The sequence below is a fragment of the Epinephelus moara genome, chromosome 21 (assembly GCF_006386435.1).
Source record: "Epinephelus moara isolate mb chromosome 21, YSFRI_EMoa_1.0, whole genome shotgun sequence".
NCBI lineage: Eukaryota > Metazoa > Chordata > Actinopteri > Perciformes > Serranidae > Epinephelus > Epinephelus moara.
Genome location: NC_065526.1, coordinates 12032338 through 12049161, shown reverse-complemented (window position 1 = coordinate 12049161; position 16824 = coordinate 12032338). Strand labels below are relative to the sequence as shown.

Below are 16824 nucleotides of genomic sequence, written 5' to 3'. Positions count from 1 at the left end.
ATCTCTGTAGCACACTTTGTGGCAACTGTGGCCAATTCATGGATGTTAAGTATCAGCAGATGGTCACATTTTCTAGTTTTCTTTTGAACCTGATAATGTTAAAGAGGACATGACTAAGCTCTTGTGGTTTTCTTCATAAGGATTTCATTATAAAACTTCTAGGTGTGGCCTTAAAGGACTTTCCCAGCACACTTGCAAGTTTTAGTTCTTCACCTATGTATCATGTACACATAATTTGCTTTGTACCTTTTAATAAATGCAATAAAGTTTCAGATCTTTAGATGTACTTCTTGAATTGTTCCAAGCATCCAATAATTTCTGTATGCCGTAATAATTAACATGCAGACACTTGAAGCTTGACTGAGTTGTGCAATCAATGGCTGTGGGGTAATTTAGTGTGTAACTGCAGATGGATCTGAGAAGTCTGCGCTGCATTATCCTGAGACAACACAGCAACTTTGACATATATTAATGCAGATTTCACAGTGACAACGCAACCGAGTGTCACAAGTCTGTGTACAGACTTTCATAATGTATGGAAAATAAGTGGAAATATCTAAAAAGTAGAAACACAGTTTGTAACATGGCTAGCTGTAATATAAAGTACACTGTGTGTGTTCTGCACTGAATCAGCCATAACAAGAAACCCCCTGGTTGTTTTAGTCAGCATTAGTTTTAGTCATTATTAGAGAATAATCAAGAATAATCACGTCACTCTACTTTTGAATTTTTATTTATAAAAAGTCATAGATGTGTTGAGATTAAAATGACAAGAGAGAGAAAACACAAATTAAACATTCTGCTTTATAGCATACAGTAAAATGCTGATACAATAAATGGCATCCATATTGTAGTTTTTACTGCAGTAATTACTTTGATGACCAAACTCAATAGTTTATGTGATGAGTGTCTTTACTAGATACAACTAAAAATGTACCATTCCTACATTAGTGTCCTAAATCAACAGTCCTACCAGTTATTTGATAATATATCAAACATTAATCAGCATTAATGGCAAACAACAACTGCATCAGGTGTAATGATGAACAAAATTAAATAACTATTTAAATACAGATTTATGCCGCCATCATCTGGAAGAAATGAGTAAAACTAATACTCCAAAATGTGTCAGTGGAAAAGATAAAAATGTGAGTTTCATCATGAAACATTATGTGCAAACAGGTAACAGTCATATCGTTATTATTGTTGTCTTATTATTACTGGTTCCTTGACTCCCCGCTAAATGTGCACAGCATATAAACATACAGCACAGTGAGAGTAAAAGGGCCAGGCAGCGAGTCCAGTGAACTGCAGTGTCAAAAATGATCCAAATACTTTTTTCTTTGCTGCATCACAGTCTTAAAACATGTTTAAAGTACATTTCATACCTTCAAAACATTAATTAATACTACTGGGTGTGAAGCAAGCCAGTCTTTGCCTTTATATAAAATGGTTAGCTGGTTTCTGGGTCTAGTAAATCTAATATATTAAATTGTCTTTAATATAATTAATGCTCGTCAGTGGATAAACTACATGTGCAGCTGTCAACTGAACCACCAAGTACATATCAGACATACCACTACACTACATTAAGATCATTACAGATATATAGTAAACTGTATATCCAAATGTATCCTAACTAATACTGTGTATCAGAACGTGCCAAACAGTGTTTTAAAAAGACAAGTGTTCATGCATTGCATCATAATTTAGTCATATTTGACTGTTTTTTTTCCCAATGGATGGTTTAAATTCAACACTAATTTAAGCTTCTTTAATGTTCTTCCAAAATAAAAATATCTCCATGATAATTGTGCTGTAAAGAGTTAAAAGGGGAGCTGAATGAGCGGGACAAATCGCTTGAATTTAAAGGTTCCCTGTGGAGTGTCTGACCTCTTGTTGTGCTACAGAGGTGTTTTTCTCTTGTTTATCTCATGCATGCAGGCGCACATGTGATACACAGTCCTACCAGTGGTGTCACACTGATCAACAGGTGGTGGTAACATGCCAAGATACGCCGCAATCCAGCGGCAACGGCAGATATGATGACTGCTTTCTTGCCAAGAGTTAGATGAGAATGTAGACACCCCTCTCATGTTTGTACGGTAAATATGTTAATGTCAGTAGCTGACTAGCTTAGCTTAGCACAATGACTGGAAATAGAGTTGTCCAGGAATGAGCCCTAAAACCCAAAAATGAGTTAGCATTTCTGCACTCCCGGTTTTCTCATTTCAAAGTCATGGGTTTTTGTTAGATGCCTGAACTAAGCTCTGTGGTTAAGACAAGCTTTAGAGACTTTCATGTTTTGTTCTACGACATTAAATACATCACTAAATACCCCACTTTGAAGCTTTAAAGTGTCTTAAAAAAGGCGGTTAAATGAGACTGCAGAACGTCAACACGCCACACGCTGCTTTACAGCCTCATTGTGGTAGGGATGTTAAGTCATGTGACTATGGCGTAGTTCATTTATATCTATAACGTTAGCTTTTTACTCTGGTGATTGCATTTAGGCTTCAAAAATCATAAAAGTGGTGCTCGTTTGTGAAGATTATCTCACTGAACAAAAAAAGTATCATAAAAGTTTGTTTGCCATGGAGCTTATTTTCTACAATAATCCATAACTAAATGGAAAAAATCTCCCAGACCTTTTGAGGATGGAACCAGGGTGACGATTACTTCCGCAAGAGGCTACAGGAAAATGTCACCCCTGGAACACTCTACAGGTGTAAGAGCTAGACTGGATCCGTCCACAGGTAATAAAATCCACCAACCAGCCAGGCACAGTGCTGTAGGGGGGCTAGAGGTTGCTATAGCCACATCACAAATTTGTGTAGCCCTAGTTAAGCACCCTGAAGCCATTTTTTATAAGGGCAGCGTGGTGGTGCGGTGGTTAGCAATGTCGCCTCACAGCAACAGGGTCCCTGGTTCCTGGTTTCAAACCCTCTGTGCAGAGCCTGCATGTGTGCATGGGTTTTCTCTGGGTACTCCAGCTTCCTCCCACAGGCCAAAGACATGCAGGCTAGGCTTAATTGGTGATGCTAAATTGGCCGTAGGTGTGAATGTGAGCGTGAATGGTTGTCTGTCTCTATGTGTATGTAACTCATGTACTGGTCAAGCTCCCCCTTAGCACCAGGATGGAAAAAACCCAGACGCTGGCCATGTTACCAGCACCTACAAAGCTTATTAAAACTCACACCGGCTGTTTCCTCCTGTTTGGAGAGTCTCTGTGGTAAGCTAAGCGAACTGGCCGCTGGCAGACGCTTCATATTTACAAGTGGTATCAATCTTCTCATATAACCTTTCCTCCAATTTGTTTTTGATCTAGTAGAACAAACTATTACAACCACTTCAAACTGTGTCAGCGTGATACAAATGTGCCCTTGACACCTTTTACTTTCCAAAAACATTAAATTCCCTAAAATCCATTCATGATGCCCCAGTGCCCCAAATAGTTAAAGGAATGCACTGAGTGGAAGCCTGCCAAATGACACTGTTCATTATCGTGCCTCCTCTTCCTCTTACCCCTTCATCAGCTGCTTCTCGTTTTTTCTGTTCATCTGTTTTATGTCATTTCCCTGCAGTTGCTCCTCTGTGTCTCCTTTTCTTAGTCAGCGTGGGATTTTGTTCTCAGAGCAGGGAGGCCAGGCTGGTAGCAGGTCCGTTCTGAGGCTGGAACTGGACGGGGGGGAGGCCGTCTGTCCACTGGAACATAACACATCACAGTTTCCTTCAAAATCCAGGCAGGTGTAATTGACTCACTGTTTATAGGCAGACTGAAGTTATGCTTACACTGATGAGGTTGTGCTCAGGGAGGCTACAGGCTGCGATGTGGTCCTGCAGGAGCTGCTGGGAAAAGTTCTGGTGCATCTGAGCTGCCTCGTGGGCATCTATTGTGTTTCCACAAGCCTTGTTCAGATCTGCAGGGAGAGGATGAACGTGAATACTGACGACCACAGCTGCAGTTTTATGTTTAACGATTTTGGATCCTAATGTCAGATGAATACGCTTAGACTTTATCAGGTTACCGCAGAGTGATTAAGTGCTTCTTCAGTTACTTTGTTGTTTTCCCGAAGCCACGTCCACTTCTAATTCAGTTGTGGCTTTATTACTCTGTGGTGTATCGATGCTATTACTGAATGAGAAGAGGGCATCTCTGCCTCCTCTGTAAGGGATCTCTCCATGTATGACTGCTGATCATTGAAGCACCATCTCACCTTCCAGCCAATCACCTGCCCCCTGCCTGTTAAGACATCTAGCAAGCTAAACAGCTGCAGGGGTTAGCTTGTTAGCTCCTGTTAGCTAGAGCAAAAACAATGTCAAAGTAGTTCTGAATCAGCTGCTGCTGTAAATAAACACAGTACACTGAATCTAAACCTCTTTAAGCTGCTCATGCCACCTACCGTCCTGGCCCATTAGCTAAACCAGCTTGTGAGTTTATACTGTTACTCAGCAGTGTAGCAGAGTCACTGTTTGCATTGTTGGCTAGCTCCTGCTAACTTGAGTGACCAGTGAGAAAGACCTGATCTTCAGAGTTGTGTGTCTTTGTCCAGGAACAGATTCCTCAAATATGGCACAAGTAACCCGTAATTAACCAGCTAATGTTAGCTGGTGCTGCTAACACTGGCTCTTTCCTAATAAACACAACCCTATCTAGGTAGTTAACTAGTTAGGTAGGTAGCATGTGTATCCTTGTTGAGCTAAAAAACACCATAATGACATTTTATTTTTGTGTTAATTTGCAACAGCAGTCTGATAGTTGATTCAGAATAACACTGGCATTGTTGTTGCTCTGGCTAACTGGTGCTAACTTGCTAATTCTGGTTGTTGATTAGTTGTAGGTTTAATGGTGCTGACAACCCAACTGTTGCACATCAGACCAGCAAAAAGTCTTTTAAAGTAGTAAATATATTTTTCCAGATAAGCAATATCCGGCCACTGTGTTGTGTCGTTTATCTACTTGGATGGGGAAAGACCGCAAAGACATGACATTATCAAGGTATCTTGAATGCTGAGGTTCAGACACAGTCGCAAAACAATTATTAGACATGTCTATAAAACAAATATTTGTTTAGTAAAAAATAAATGCATACAGGTGTGTCAAAACTGTAATCAAAACACACGTAAAATTGTGTTGACATCAATAGAATCTTTGGCTTTCTATCCCCCAAAAGTATCTGTATGTGTCAGTCTGATGTATGAAAAGTGATATTATGAGTAAGAAAAAAATTAAACATTTCATAATAATTTCTTCAACCATTTCACAAAATATTGTCTAATTTCCTTGTTTTACATACTAATTTATATCGTAATTGTTAATGTTTAGTTAATATTGAACACTGTGAGGCTCCATACCTATGAGATCTGATGTGGATATTAATCACACCCAGATGATGAACCCTAATGCTTCTGATGACCCCCTCACATTTGCCAACATTAGATCGAAATGTCCAGTGGCACACAAGAAAAATCTAAATTTAATGGACAGACTACACTTACATTTACTGAGCACATATATTTAACAGAGCCATTCCATGTTGGGACACTCCATAAGTTTTCCTCTTGCGCCTCCATCAGGCCAAAATGAAAACTTATCTTCTTTTACTTCTCTCAACAGGTAAATATTTCCTGTTTTCATTTTTATTTCCTGTAACATAATATCACCATGAAACTTCAGTGTGTGTATTAAGACTGAGTGGCTGCTGTACCTTTGAGGAGTGCAGAGGACCAAAGCTGCACAGACATGTCTGGGATCTTGCTGGCCAGCTGCATCGCAGGAACCACCATATTGTTACTTTCCTGGAGAAAATACGGACCCAGACAAGGAGTCGAGATGAAATCTGTAGCCTAAGCGTGGAGTCTAATAGAACGGTCATGTAGTGTTGTAGACTCACCCTGTGGTTGCCCAGGACAAAGAAGATGTGACCCAGCAGGACCAGGGAGCAGGCAGTCAGCCTGTTTAGATCCTCAGCATTAGACATCTTCAGGGTCTCCCTGAGAAATCTTCTGTTGATGCAAGTTTACATTTTAGGCTCTCTTGCTATAAACATAAGGGCAGAACAGAGGACTAAATGTACTGTTTATAGTGCACATATGAAAATGAAAAGAAAGGTGTTCTTACTTGGCCTCATTGTAACGACCCTGGAAGAAAGACAGTAGCCCTCTGATGTAAAACGCTGCAGCTCGCAGGCAATGAGAGCTAAAGAAGTCAAAGTTATATCACTTTAAAATTCAGCAAAAAAAGCAGCATGAAACAAACTTACATGATCTGAGGTTATCTTGATGTGTAGTTACCTGACGGGAAAGTTGTGATCAGGATTAATTCTCTCTAGAAGGCTGTACAGCTGTTGATTCAAAAAAATAAGTTTGAAGAAAAAACATATAGATAAAAATGTTTTAAGGTCAAGTGTGCAGGATTTAGTGGCATCTAGTGGTGAAGTTGCAGACTGCAAAAATGCAAATGGCCCTATTTAGAGTCAGTGTTTGGTTTGTCTGCCCTGGGCTACTGTAGTAACAACATGGCGATCACTGCTCGATATGTAGATATAGCTCATTCTAAGGTAACAAAAACACAACTGGTAGTTTCAGAGGATTATATACTAATAAAAAACATAGTTATGAACATTATATTTAATTTCTGCCCATATATCCCCCTAAATCCTCCACACTAGACCTTTAAAAGCTGGAGGAGGGAGCAGCTGCCTGACCTCTTGGTGTCTGTTGCCTTCCCGGATGTAGACACTGGCCAGGTTGGTCACAATAAAAGTCCACAGTTCCTGGTGCGTTGTCATCTAACAGAAGAAGAAAAAATGGAGACACAGAGTCATTTAAGAGTCACATAGTCATGGCTTTAAACCTTTCTACAGGGTTTCAAATATCTGGATAAGCACAGGAGGTTGGAGAGAGTTCACCATCCACAAGGACCTTGTGATGTGCCAGTTATGATAGGAAACTCACTCACCTGTAGAGCAGCTGTGAACTGAGCCTCAGCATTATCCATGCAGTTCACTGAGATACAGTAGAGTCCCTGATACAAAAAAAAAGAGGAAACAGATGTGAATGGTTCATATTATCTGGGACAGATGCATCTTGTAAAGCTTGTAAGCTACTTATAACTAAAACAAAACCATGAACAAAAAAGAAAATGTCCAGTAACATGTTGGTAGAATATCAAGTGTGGTATTTTTGCTGTATATTTCATTGGAATCTAGATTATAAGCGATCGTAGACGTTATTCTCACAAATATATCTTCTATTTTTCTCATCATAAGCATGTCTGTGTTTCCTTTAACATAAAAGTGTGTTTTCATTGCATGTAGACTTACCAGTAGTGTGTGAAGCTGAGCAGCATGATTTGTAAACAGCCTGGGAGACTGTTGGCAAAGCTGACAAACCTGAGAAATCTAAACACACACCGAGAGCATTCATCACAATCTTAAAATACAATCTGGACAAACTTCAGAGTAAACTGGTGTTATGGAATCTGTGCTTTTCATAAACATAAAATGAGAGTTGAGCATATCATCTAACAACAACCACCATTTTCTTCTTCACAATATACTTCTACTGTCTATTTCTATGGTGCTTTTATTCGTAATTAGCAACAGCCTGACAGCACACAGATGAACTTCTGCTGCAGATGGCGTACCTCTTGTAAGGCTGTGGCCTTGTGTCCGGTGACCAGCCGGCACATAATGATGTGCTCCAGCAGAATGACTTGGAACGTAGACAGGATGGGATTGCTGTCCAGCACTTTGAACACACACAGATGGATCAGAGTCGAGTTGTCATCAAGGGGGAGATATGCACTGAGCGTATTCCAACAAACTTACTCTTCAGCTTCTCCAGCTGCATGAGAGCTTTGTCTGTGTACTTCTGTGCCTTCTCCAAGTAGCCCGCCTGCATGGAGTGCATCACTGTCACCTTTGAACCAAAAAAAAAAAAAAAGGCAAATCACGTGGCTGCAGGATCACACTGAATATGGTCTTTTGGAGTTTATGATTATATTTTTAAGGATGGCGACATCTCTGTGTGTGTGTGTGTGTGTGTGTGTGTGTGTGTGTGTGTGTGCGACAATATCTCACCAGGTACACAAGCACACACATGTGCTCTTTTGGCAGCCAGTGAAAGAGAGCTGCTGGATTAGTGGGAAGGATCTCATCATCGTGGAGAGTAGAGATGGTCTGGATACACTGCTGGAGCTGCTTCAGACACGGCTTCACACTCTTTACCTAAACCCAACATACAGATAAAGACTCTGACTTTGTTTCTTTGGCCATCATAAATCATCTGAAAGGATCAACATATAAACACAAAACTGAAAAAAATGCATATTACGTAGAGCTGCAACGATTGATTGATTAGCTTTTAAATGATTGTTTGAAAAATACAAAAAGAAATGTAATATTTTACTTTTAAATGCAGCTCCTGATGTGGGATTTTAGTGATTTTCCAGTAGTGAGACATGTGGATACAGCTGTACCTGTCCAGCATCCAGGTAGTGTGTAACCTGCAGCACCAGGAAAAAGACCCTGAGGGATTCCTTCTGAATGGGGTTTCCCTGCCAGTTTTCTACAATGGTCCCACACAGCGTCAGCAGAGGGTGCACCTCGCTCAGCTTCCGCTCCATCAGTAGCAGCTGGAGAGCCACAAATGCATGTGTGGTTTACAGGAGTGCACGGTGAGAAAGCAACACAAATAATATGTAAAGTGCCTTTAATTAACAGAGTATGATCTACGCTTACCATTCCTTTACTGAGCAAAAACAGAGCTCTGCGTGAAAAGAAAAGAATAGATCTAATGTTAGATAATGAGCATTAAACCACAGATCAAAGTGTGTTCAAACATAAATCTAATTTGTTTACCTTGTATACTCTGAGCCCATGACTCTTGCGTATTCTGCTCCGACTCCGAGGAGATCACAGGCAGATACCAAGTCCTTCTCTAGTGCGTGTAGTTGCTGAGAGAGAAGAGCACAACACACATAAATGAAACATGCTTCAAGTCTGAAATAGGGTTGAGCTGAATACTCAGATGAAACGAGTATTTCTTACAAGTATTATCCAAGCAAAATGTTTTGTTTTCTTTCTAATTAATAATAAATACAGCAACTTCTGATCAACCCATATCAATTTTAGGCTTAAAATGATTACTTCTGGTTACTTCCTACCCATTTCTGGCTTGTCTTAACCACTTCAGGTTTAAACTCTCGCACATTGCGATTACAAATATGGATACAGATGATTAAGTTGGTTGAATAGACACACATGCAGATACAATTAAAGGTGTACTAGCTCATCCCTAGTTTGTAATGCATAATATCTTCTTACTGCCAGCTGAAACAGTAGTCTGCAGTGCCAGTAGGGAGTTTGCTGTGAGATCTGGATGGCCTTCCGCAACACTGGTTTTGCAGAGTCCACCAAGTTCTTGAAAACAGAAGCCAATAGGTGAGTTATTACAACAAAGAAAACAGCTGAGTAATATCTAAAACAGAAAGTACAGTAGTTTATTATAGTCTATTACATATTTCAACATGATAAAACTTTATACTTAAGTTTACCAATCACTGCTTCTCACATTATATTATTATTATTATTACAGGATAACTGGATACAAGAGATGTATGCATGTACCTGTTGACAGTAGAACTCTGATAGGATACTTGCTGCTTCAAACTTCACATCTTCAAATTGGGAGATCTGATATATAAATCATGAAGGGGTTTTATTGTACCATTATCAGATAAGTTAGTGTCAATATACATCTCTTTTGTATGCTGTCTAAGAGTTGTATTAATGCTGAAGTAACACACCTTGTATCAGTTTGTGTGCAATTTCATATTTTACACAAAAAAGGATACATGTTGTGATATGAACCACTGCAGGGAGAAAATGAGAAAGGAAAACATTAATGTCAGCAACACTGAGAATAGATTTTGGCAGTGAGATGGTGCAATTAAAGGAAAAGCATCACACACTGGTAAACATGTTTCTAGTGGAGTTCACTGGACCACAGACATCGTGGCTGCTGCTCACCGCTTTCTCCAGGTGACTCTGGGCCAGCTCGCTGTTCTTTGTGTGCCGGTACAGCACCGAGCCCAGCTGCAGGTGAGTCCGGGCCTCGACCCTCGGAGGCGGCTTGAACTGAAACACTGCCTGCAGACAGTGGACGCACAGACGGATCTTCGGCGGACTCGATGTGCGGAAATGTTCTGCAAAGCCCAGCAGGGCTAGATACCAGGGCTCCGGGGCTTCTGTGCTCGCTGCCATCTTGTGTCGCCCAAAGACAGACAAAATGTAACAATATACCCCGATTTTGCCCCTGGCTGAGGCTAGCCGCTCATGTTTTCTACCTGAAATTGAGTACTAGCGCTAAGCTAGCAAGAGGGATAAAAACTTCCGGTCTTTTTTCTTCAAAATAAAAACACACGAGTAACCGTTTGCCAAACATAGCACACAGTTCCGAGTATTTTGTGTTATTGTTGTGACATAACGGCAACAAAAACACTGTATTAACATTTAAAAGATGGTATTTCACTAGACATGTGAGTTTACCACGGGGATTTTATAGAATACTAAAATGCTTCTTTTATTTTGAAGGGAATGTCGTCGGAACAAAACTTTCAGTTAAAAGTGTCCCTTTGTGTCTCATATACCGGATACTCGCGTAACGCTTCTCTCGTCTTGATTAAAAACATACTAGCTTCTTGAGTTGTATTTTTTCTTGTCTTAACTCCGGAGATAAACAGATGTTATAAAGTAGTTGTCTTCGGGAGAAACGCTCTACTAGTGGAACTAATGTTTCGCAGTCTGTCCCAACCGAGAATATATATGAGTGGGACCATTTGCGGGAAATTGCTATTCACTAAAATAGTTACGTACAATTCACGCCCCGCGCTCGAGCTGCAGGTACTGAACACAACGGCAACGGAAAGTGCGTAAATCGACAGCGGTTGTCTCATTCATACAATTCAGCAGGTTGTCTGTCACTGGGCGGTGGAAACAGTTACGTACTTTGACTTGTGTCTTTTGTGACTATATTTCTCTTAAGTGGGATAAACATTAAAATTACAACGGCTTTTGTAACGGTAGCTTTGTGAATTTCAACGGTCGTAGTCGGCAACAATAGCAGGGACACAGCATCAGCTAGCTAATAGTAGCTGTTACTAGCTATCTGTGATAAAACTGAATAAACGCGATTGATGTTTCTCATCTTTTGACATCACCGTTATTTCACCGTTATAGACTGTGGCGAAAATGGCGAGGCGGAGGATCACACAGGAAACCTTCGATGCTGCTGTGAGGGAGAACATGGAGGAGTTTGAGATGGATCCTGATGAGGCGTTGAGGGAGGCTGTGGAGCAGTTTGAGTCTCAAGGTATGTTAACGTCGCTAGAAAGGACAAAGAACTCTGTGGGAATGATGCCAAATATGTCATAAACTTAAGAATCGGAGTGACACAGGTCAAACATAGCTAATGCAAAATATCAGTGTATTAATCTATGCTGTGCACTTTAAATGGAGTGATGTCATTGATGACCAAACTGCAGATGGTTATGTCAGTAAAACTTACTAAATTATTGATCATGGCAGAGGGATGACACATCTCACTGGAGCCATAAGGCCTTGTGATTAATGTCCATATTGGAATCATGCTCAGGGAATATGTGATCATTTCAGATAATGTTGTAATTTTTTCTTTGTATCCCAAAATTACAGACTGCCATATATCACCACCTCTGTGCCTTTAGGGGGAGTTTAAGATGATGAAGTATTAAACAACAACTTCCCTTCACCCCCCTCAAAAACTGGAGGCTTTTATCTTTAAAACTGGTCAACTACCCCACACACAGAGTTAGCCTGCAGCATGACTGGAGCTAAAGGCGATATATGCTCCTCACATTGTTGAATTTTGTCAGCCCCTTCAAAATGTGTAGTCGTGAAGAAGACAACACACTCATACACACCTGCCCTGCTGCCTCCAATCTTTTTCATGCTGACTGTACACTTGCTTGCCCGGGGGCCACTTGCAAAATGACAGGAGACTAGGGGGTAGTTAATAAACAAACACTGAAAATATGTATCATAATGTAAAAGTCTTATGTATAAGAAATGAATTACCTATTTCCAACCTTTTGACAATTGTTGTCCTCACTCATCTTTGCCAAGAGGCAAATTCAGTCACAGCAGTCCTGCACAGCTCAGGTGTACATGGGTGTTACTAGGATTTGAAGACATTCAGGACTTACCCCAGACCTCTGTCAGGTGGTCTCCTCCCCTGGTACATTTTTAGCTCTATTTGATGCTTTTTAATGCACTCTGGCACCTTATTTTTCAGAGTACACACCAAAAAATGTATGAGCATAAATCAATTTATTTTCATTGTGAATTACAAAATGGGGCGGCACGGTGGTGTGGTGGTTAGCACTCCGGCTTCCTCCCACAGTCCAAAGACATGCAGGTTAATTGATAACTCTAATTGTCCGTAGGTGTGAATGTGAGCGTGAATGGTTGTCTGTCTCTATGTGTCAGCCCTGCGATAGTCTGGCGACCTGTCCAGGGTGTACCCTGCCTCTCACCCAATGTCAGCTGGGATAGGCTCCAGCCCCCCCGCGACCCTCAAGAGGATGAAGCGGTTAGAAGATGAATGAATGAATGAATGAATGAATGAATTACAAAATGGTCGGTGTGCTATAAATTGAGTATTACTGCTGTACACTCTTGAGTTGTCAGTAGGTTCACCTGTATAGATTATGTTTATCTACAATCTTTCCTGTTTTGTGCTTGATATTTTGTTGTGTGTCAAAGCTTTAATCCTAGTCTTATGTGTGGATGCAGGTGTGGACCTCAGCTGCATTGTAAAAGCTGTACCAGCTGTATCAACTGATGACAAACAAGAGGAGCAAACACATGAGGTCTTACAGGTAAGACTCTTTTGTGAAAAGGTTCTGTTGACAGCAACGGTATCAGAAATTTGCTCTAGTCTGCACACTTCTTTTTTCACATGCAGGCTTTGGACTCCCTGCGCATTGGACAAGACTCTGCAGGTGTTAAGGATGTGACTGCAGATATAAAGCGCTTCACTGAGCACTGCTCACTTGGATTTGCCCAGAGGTACCTGGCTGCCCAGAAAGACGCCTACCCTGTCATCCTCTCTTACTGCAAAAAGAGCATGGAGGAGCAGGAATCTGTGTTGACCGCCCTGTCCGCCCTGGCTGCACTCACAGATGGACAGCCAGACTTGTTGGATGCAGAGGGCCAGCAGTTCCTTCTAAATGTCCTTAATAAGTACAAGGCAGATTCCTCTGTGACACGTGTAGCCATCTGCGTTATGCGTCACTGCTGTTTGAAACATGAACAGAACAGGCAGGATTTGGTAAAAGGTGGCGTCCTGCCTCTGCTGACCGGTGCCATAACACAACACAGTGGATGTGCTGAGTTGGTCAAGGAAGGCTCTGCAGCTCTCAGGGTCATGACCTTTGACGATGATGTCCGAGTTACATTTGGGCATGCTCATGAACATGCCAAGATGATTGTTCTTGAGCACAATGGACTGAAAGTTTTAATTAAGGCTGCGCAAGGTAAGGCAAACTGATGTCAACTACTTTAATGTTTTCAAGTCAGATTCTGATTTCATTAATGTAATTCCTGTATCTGTTGTGTTCCTTTGTCACAGCTCACCTTGATAATACTTCTGTTCTGAGTGAGCTGTGTGCAACGTTGTCCCGTCTGGCTGTGAGGAACGAGTTCTGTCAAGACATCTGTGATCTGGGAGGACTGAAACTCATGATGACACTGCTTGCAGACAGCTATGAGACAGCGGTAGAAACAAGGCATTGTGATACAAACTGATACATGATTCTACTTCTGTGTTTGATCCACTCACATAACCGGTTTTCTCTTTGCAGGATTTGGTCCGGCAGGTCCTCAGTGCAATTCGAGCCATAGCAGGAAATGATGATGTGAAAGATGCAGTTGTTAATGCTGGTGGAGTACAGCTCATTGTCATCGCCATGAACAGACACATGGGCAACTCTGCTGTGAGTCAAGTGTCTTACCTATTACATTTACCACCAATTTTAGTATAGAAATGTTGTTATACATTGCTTTTTGTGAGACAAAAATACATTTGATTTATGAATAGATTATGCAAATGTCCTATTATGTTCACATTCTGCTGTAGGTGTGTGAGCAGGGCTGTGCATGCCTCTCTGTCCTTGCTTTACGTAAACCCAACAACTGCAAAGTCATCATGGAAAATGGAGGTGCTCTGGCCGCGGTGCAGGCTATGAAAGCACATAGTGATTCGGTCAATGTGCAGGTAATATGAGGTCATTAATTATTAATATGCTCACTTAAACAAACAGGCCCCGTGACAGTCTGCTAACTCTCTGTGTCTCTGTTTTTTGTCTTTATAAACAGAAACAAGCTTGTATGCTGATGAGAAACCTGGTTGCACGTATGCGTAACTTAAGCCAACCAATCCTGGACATGGGCGCAGAGGCCCTGATAAACCAGGCACTGCAGACCCATCAAGACTGTGGTGATTTGGGTAAAGCAGCCCTCAGAGATCTGGGATGCAAGGTGGAGCTCCGAGAGCTGTGGACAGGCAAACATGGCAGCCTCACCCGCTGAAAATAGAGCGGAGCATTGCTGTACACCCTTACTGTGATTTCGCCTGAAATGCAGTTCTAGGCAAGATGATATGTTATGCTGGTATACATAGCCAAGAGTTTAAGCAGATCCACATAACGCCTTTGAAAGGTTGAATATGTTTTCCAGTTCTTTTTTTCTGGTTTTGACAAGTATGAAAGGTCATTGTAGTCCTGTTGTACATTTTGTTGCTATCGATATTTTCTTTCGCAAATTTTCTGATGACCGATTTTATACCTGTACCACGTTAATATTAAAGGAGCATTGTGTAAGATTTAGGGGGATTAGTGGGATCTAACAGTGAGGATTGCAGATTGCAACTAGCTGAATCTTCTTACATGCGCCAAGTATAAACTCCAGGTTAGAGTTCCCTCCGTGTTCATTGTTCAGGAGGTTTTTACAGGTTGCTGTTTTATCTACAGAGGTCTCTTCCTCTCCAAAACAAACAGACCAGGTGATTAAAACCAGTAAAAACACTGAATAAAGCAGTTTCACATAACAAATCAGTGTTACTCCAACGCTGTCTGGCTCTTCACTGACAGGCCACTAGCCCAGCACCTGCCAAAACATGAATGACTCTATCAGAGCCATTGTTTGGTTAGTCTGTTCTGGGCTACTGTTGAAATATGGTGGTGCAACATGGTGGACTCCGTTGACAAGGACCATGAATATAATAAGAGACCTGGATACAGCATTGGAGGCGGGGCCTGTTTGTTCCAACGAAAATTGCTCAGTGGCGCATGAAGCCATAAAAGCTCAATATCTGTGGTATTAAATTGCCTGGACAATGGGCGCTGCTTTCGCATCATTGGGCCCACAGAGCAAATACACTAGAGACCTCCACCAGCCGAGCCAGCTTCTTCTGGTTTAGTGCTCCTCTAACTTGAACGAGGATAAAATGATTTAATCTTGTGCCTCCTCTAGACTTTTGCAATGTTATCAGACTGAATGCATTAAATTCTGATTGTGAAAAGAGTCATTTCACTGAGGTTCTGATGCTCAGAAACATGTATCCACTGATTGACAGAAGTCTCTCTCCTATTGTAAGTCTATGGTAAAGTCTTTTTGGGCTCAATGGCATCACATGACAGACCCTGGAAATTGTGGTATCACAAAATTGGCTTCAAAGCCTGGCTCACTTTCTGAGCAAGCGCTAGGCTTTGAAGCCAATTTTACATAGTGGCCAAAAGTGCGAAAGTGGAATTACAGCGACCAAGTCCTTAAAATACTTTTCCCCATAGACTTACGTTGGGAAAGAGATGTCTGTAAATCAGTGGGTGCATTTTTGTAAGTGTCACAACCCCTGCAGAATGACTTGTTCCACAACTGATATTTAAGCCATTCAGTCCAGTAACACTTGTTAAGTCTAGAAGAGCCGGAAGATTAAATAATTTTGTCCCCATTAAAGTCAGCAGAGTGCTAAACTAGATGTCAGCCACTCGGCTATACTTGGTGGATGTAAGTGTCTGGTGCCCTTACTCTATGGGCCCCACAATGCAGAAGATCCAGGTACTTTCATACCACGATTGAGCTTTTTGGATTGATGTGCCACTGAGCAACATCTACAGGAATGAACAGGCTCCTTGTGCAGATATAAACGCTCATTCTAAGATAACAAAAACACTCCGGTTCTTATTTTCAGCCCCTATAGCCCCCTAAATCCTACTCACTGGACTTTTAATAAAATGTTGGATTTAATTTCTGTTCTTGGTGCCATTGGTCAACATTAAGTATTTGCTGCTATGCAAATAGTTTTAACTGCACTGTTTTATGCAATTTTTTTAGTATTGAATGCCTTATACTTTCACTAGCGCTAATCAAGTCCTTTTTTAAAAACAAAAAAATAGTCTGTTAGCACATTATTACAGTGTAAAGCTGACATCTCTGATACTAAGACCTACCACTGACACATTACAGTGTGTATTCTGCATGATTGTGATAAACTCACTGTTGGTGCTTCACCTTTATCTCGCTGTGTGGCTGTGTGTAGTTATCATCTGTGAGTACTTCACGGACAAGAAAAAACCCAGGAGAAACTACAGTAAGTGAAGAGGGCCTCCTGCTCACGCCCCTCTAACCGACCTATCCAAACATGCCCCTCCTCAGTCAGACTCCATTTCCCACAATGCCACTGCGCTCGTCCTTGTCAAACCTCACTGTGGTCAAGCTAACG

General features: G+C 41.3%; 2 protein-coding genes across 3 annotated transcripts; one reads left to right on the top strand and one right to left on the bottom strand.

Annotated features, from left to right (window-relative positions):
- Positions 1-715: 715 nt before the first annotated feature.
- mau2 (MAU2 sister chromatid cohesion factor) lies at positions 716-10369 on the bottom strand. Its single transcript, XM_050074900.1, has 19 exons — positions 10035-10369; positions 9860-9877; positions 9633-9698; positions 9330-9425; positions 8865-8959; positions 8745-8772; positions 8483-8638; positions 8085-8231; positions 7833-7923; positions 7649-7752; positions 7326-7403; positions 6962-7027; positions 6708-6791; positions 6295-6344; positions 6122-6199; positions 5895-6006; positions 5709-5799; positions 3793-3920; positions 716-3705 (listed from the first exon to the last, which is right to left on the bottom strand). Exons 1-19 carry the CDS (start codon positions 10266-10268, stop codon positions 3631-3633), a joined length of 1797 nt encoding a protein of 598 aa, XP_049930857.1. The 5' UTR covers positions 10269-10369; the 3' UTR covers positions 716-3630.
- Positions 10370-10713: 344 nt separating this feature from the next.
- armc6 (armadillo repeat containing 6) lies at positions 10714-16601 on the top strand. Of its 2 annotated transcripts, XM_050074904.1 has the most exons (8): positions 10714-11003; positions 11244-11376; positions 12837-12922; positions 13009-13579; positions 13675-13820; positions 13907-14038; positions 14182-14319; positions 14421-16601. In XM_050074904.1, the coding sequence occupies exons 2-8, from the start codon at positions 11256-11258 to the stop codon at positions 14631-14633; spliced, it is 1407 nt and encodes a 468-aa protein (XP_049930861.1). In that variant the 5' UTR covers positions 10714-11003; positions 11244-11255; the 3' UTR covers positions 14634-16601. The 2 variants fall into 2 exon arrangements, with proteins under 2 accessions (XP_049930861.1, XP_049930859.1); XM_050074902.1 differs by having other exon boundaries at positions 10942-11376.
- The last annotated feature ends 223 nt before the right edge of the window (positions 16602-16824 follow it).

Bases quoted from the DNA above. Each gene is read 5' to 3' on its own strand.
- mau2 (XM_050074900.1), bottom strand. From the start codon at position 10,268: ATGGCAGCGAGCACAGAAGCCCCGGAGCCCTGGTATCTAGCCCTGCTG. The intron at 8,639-8,744 runs GTAAGCGTAGAT...GTGGCTCTCCAG, and splicing joins TTTTGCTCAGTAAAGGAATG to CTGCTACTGATGGAGCGGAA. The intron at 6,792-6,961 runs GTGAGTGAGTTT...TTCTTCTGTTAG, and splicing joins AGTTCACAGCTGCTCTACAG to ATGACAACGCACCAGGAACT.
- armc6 (XM_050074904.1), top strand. From the start codon at position 11,256: ATGGCGAGGCGGAGGATCACACAGGAAACCTTCGATGCTGCTGTGAGG. The intron at 11,377-12,836 runs GTATGTTAACGT...GTGTGGATGCAG, and splicing joins GGAGCAGTTTGAGTCTCAAG to GTGTGGACCTCAGCTGCATT. The intron at 14,320-14,420 runs GTAATATGAGGT...CTTTATAAACAG, and splicing joins GTGATTCGGTCAATGTGCAG to AAACAAGCTTGTATGCTGAT.